Here is a 1,808-nt window from a genome sequence, read left to right as displayed (position 1 = left end):
GGGGCTGTTTTGTCGTGTCGCTCGTATGTCAGATGTGTAGATAGATAGAAATATATTTCCTTCACTCAATATGTCGCACCGCAGGTGTTTCCCGCCGTCTCGAGGGATCGCGAGAGAGATGCAAACACGCTAGCAGCTTGCAGATAATGTATACATTCGATTAGCTATCTATTTGACTCTTTACATCTACAGACGTACTACCCAAACACTACAGAGCTCCTGCTGGGGCAAACCGCGCCCTGCAGGACTTTGAATATGCGTCCGCGCGCACGGGCGCCTATACCGGCAACTTCATGCCACCAAGTGCGCCGCCGCGACTCTCTCCGCCTCCTCCACCACCGCCGTGTCTACGTCTACGGACTTCTGTGCTCTACACCTACCGTCCTTGCGCTCTGTCTTGCACGCCTGTAGGAAGCTCGTCAGTACCAGCCTCTCGGGTTCTCTGCGCTCATGCTCACCAGTCTGGAGCTTGCTCAATCCCCCGCCCATCTCGACTTCTGCCTCCCGGACGACGCGTCGAAGCATGGCACCAACGTACTCGGAGGCCGGTCGCCCTGCAGGTTGATGAAGGTGAGTAATAGGATGATGGAGGAACAGGGACAGGTACGTACCAATAACAATCTGTCCGGGGCAGTCGGGTGGAGTTGAGCAACCGGGAGCTCTGGACAAGATGTAACGACGCTGTCAGTGGGCGCCGCTAGACCATGCAAGGTACGTACCGGTTCCCGAAGGCCGCCGCGCAACCCGCTGGTAGTTCTCGCCAGTCCGAGTCCGGGGCACGCTCGAGCGGGAAGCGAGGAGAAGGATGGGCATCGTCGGGAAGCTGTGTACCGGATGCGACGTCGTCGTCAGCGCGGTGTGCATAGATACTCAATAGAAGAAGGTTCATACCAGTCATATTCGAAGCTGCAGGCTCGCAGTCCGCGCCGTCGGTCTTTGTTGCTCCGTCGGTCTTTGTTGCTCCGTCGGCTCGAGCGATGGAGCCGTGTAAGAAACTTGGTGAGTACTCGCCAGCCAAAATGCGAAAAGGGACGTACCACTTACGTCCATAACTGCAGATCGTCGCGCAGCAGCATGCTCGACGAGCACGAAGCGCAGATCAAAGTCAAGTCAATTTGAGCAACCGGGAGCTGCAGACAAGACGTGACAACACTGTCAGTGTGCGCCGCTAGACTATGTAAGTACGTACCGGCTCTGAAGCCGAACGGGGCCCCGCAAGATGACCAGTACGAGATGCGATGTCCTCGTCAGTGCAGTGTGCGCAGGTATTCCATGCAACAAGGTACGTACCGGTTAGATCCTCAAAGCACAGGCTCACGGTGGTTTGTGTCGCTCTGTCGGTCTTTGTCGCTCCGTTGGCTCAAGCGACATCCGGGAGCTGCGTACGAGACATCGTCAGTGCTTATCCGTCGGAATGCAGGAAGGTGCGTACCGGTTACGTGGTTCGCGTCGTCATGCGAGACGATCCCGGAGCGCGAGACTGGTACGTACCATTGAGTGCGTTCATCCGAGTGTGACCCGAGTCCAAAACGCACCATGCAGAGCGGCTCGTGACTTCGCCCAGGAGCTACAAGATGTCATCGAGACTCAGTACGCACCCAATATGCCAGATACCCTGCAAGGTTATGCAAGTGAGTAATACGATTCTGGAGTTACTGAGGGAGGTACTCACTGTTAACAGTCCATCCCGGACGGACTCGAGTAGCAAGGCAAGTCGAGCAATACTGTCTAGGAGCTATATAGTATGAGACCTGAAGACATTGTCAGCACACGTCGGGAGTCTATGGAAGATACGTACCAGTTTTAAA

General features: G+C 55.6%; 1 protein-coding gene across 1 annotated transcript; it reads right to left on the bottom strand.

Annotated features, from left to right (window-relative positions):
* Positions 1-65: 65 nt before the first annotated feature.
* L226DRAFT_527761 (uncharacterized protein) lies at positions 66-1,728 on the bottom strand (the record flags this gene model as incomplete). The annotated part of the gene is made up of 11 exons (XM_067679171.1): positions 66-136; positions 381-554; positions 612-661; positions 720-823; positions 1,045-1,052; positions 1,190-1,243; positions 1,319-1,378; positions 1,433-1,480; positions 1,536-1,567; positions 1,599-1,615; positions 1,673-1,728. Coding segments are annotated over 11 exons (674 nt in total), but the record flags the coding sequence as incomplete, so codon positions are not given.
* Positions 1,729-1,808: the final 80 nt, after the last annotated feature.

The sequence above is a fragment of the Lentinus tigrinus genome, assembly GCF_003813185.1.
Source record: "Lentinus tigrinus ALCF2SS1-7 unplaced genomic scaffold L226scaffold_177, whole genome shotgun sequence".
NCBI lineage: Eukaryota > Fungi > Basidiomycota > Agaricomycetes > Polyporales > Polyporaceae > Lentinus > Lentinus tigrinus.
This window is presented reverse-complemented; position numbering and strand designations above follow the sequence as displayed.